Source organism: Trichechus manatus, unplaced genomic scaffold (genome assembly GCF_000243295.1).
Source record: "Trichechus manatus latirostris isolate Lorelei unplaced genomic scaffold, TriManLat1.0 scaffold00031, whole genome shotgun sequence".
Classification (NCBI taxonomy): domain Eukaryota; kingdom Metazoa; phylum Chordata; class Mammalia; order Sirenia; family Trichechidae; genus Trichechus; species Trichechus manatus.
The window spans coordinates 14,596,427-14,597,777 of NW_004443967.1; the positions used below are offsets into that span (position 1 = coordinate 14,596,427).

Here is a 1,351-nt window from a genome sequence, read left to right on the forward strand (position 1 = left end):
GTAATACTTCAGAAGGTTGTTACGAGGTTTACATGAATTAACGTGTATGAAAATATTTTTTAAAAGTATAAAGTACTGTGCAAATGTAAAATAAGTCATAGTAACAGTTTTCTCAGGCAATTCGGATTACTGTTTAATGCTTTGAGATGAAAGGCCGTGCAAATACAGAAAGTGTTACAACATTCTTCCTGTTTTCACCCAGGAATGCAGCAGGCGATGCTAAGCAGACCAGTGCCGTCGGAAAATCTGGAATCGGGGTTCAGCCCTCGGATGCCCTATTCTGCATTTGCAGCTGAAGGTAGAAGTACACTTGGAGATGCCGAGGCCTCTGATCCTCCTCCCCCCTACTCTGATTTTCACCCCAACAATCAAGAAAGTACTTTGAGCCATTCTCGCATGGAGAGTAGTGTCTTTATGCCGCGACCTCAAGCTGTGGGCTCTTCCAATTACGCTTCCACCAGCACCGGACTGAAGTACCCTGCAGGTGGAGCAGACCTTCCTCCTTCCCAAAGAGCAGCTGGAGACAGTGGGGATGAGTCCGACGACAGTGATTATGAGAATTTGATCGACCCCACAGAGCCCTCTAACAGTGAATGCCCACATTCAAGGGATTCGAGACCCGTGACACATCCTGACGGGGACTCCAGGGACACTCAGACCTCCCAGATTTAACGAAACAAAAGAACTCTCCACTTAGTACTGGTTTTCTTACTGCTTATCGAGAGAGTTGTTTGAGGACTTAGTCTGAGGGAACCGCTTTCTCAGATCCCTGGCTCCCAAGAGGAGAGAGTCCTTGTGCCCGGAACTTGCTGGAGCCTGGCATCCGCTGGTCCTCACTTCCAGTGCAGTGTGCAGGTGTCACAGCAGAATCATTAAGATAATCATGTTGTACTAATTCTGGTGCGATTCATGAATGTGCTGGTAAATTTAGGAAAGTGAAACGTATCACCGTAATTTTTGTTCTTTACAGTAAATTGGAAATTAGACACTAAGCACAATTAGTCTATAAATGTTCTATAAATCAAAACCTTACCTCTTGCACTATCATGCCTTGAAATTTGCTTTTTCAAAGGGAAATGAGTTTAGCAGCAGCCTTCAAAGAACCTTCTTTCTATGATGAGCCAGATTCATCTTTGCCAGAAAAGAAATTTTGATAATTCCAAGAAGCCTGATCGGAACAAATCGGATCCACCTTCTCTTGTCTGCATGACTGTGTGAGATTGAAAGGGAGGGCTTTGTTTCAACTTTTTTCTACTAGCCTGATATGTATTGTCACTTAAAAATGGTTGCCTTTTTTAAAAATGTAGAAATGCTAATTACCAGTAAGTAATCAAATGAGTCTGTCATACAA

General features: G+C 43.2%; 1 protein-coding gene across 1 annotated transcript in view; it reads left to right on the forward strand.

Annotated features, from left to right (window-relative positions):
* The window catches only part of ABRAXAS2 (abraxas 2, BRISC complex subunit), a 24,311-nt gene extending 22,960 nt beyond the window's left edge, over window positions 1-1,351 (forward strand). Inside the window, exon 9 of the mRNA XM_004374973.2 lies at window positions 203-1,351. Coding sequence (XP_004375030.1) covers window positions 203-672 — 470 coding nt within the window. The 3' untranslated portion in view covers window positions 673-1,351. The remainder of the gene's footprint in view (window positions 1-202) is intronic.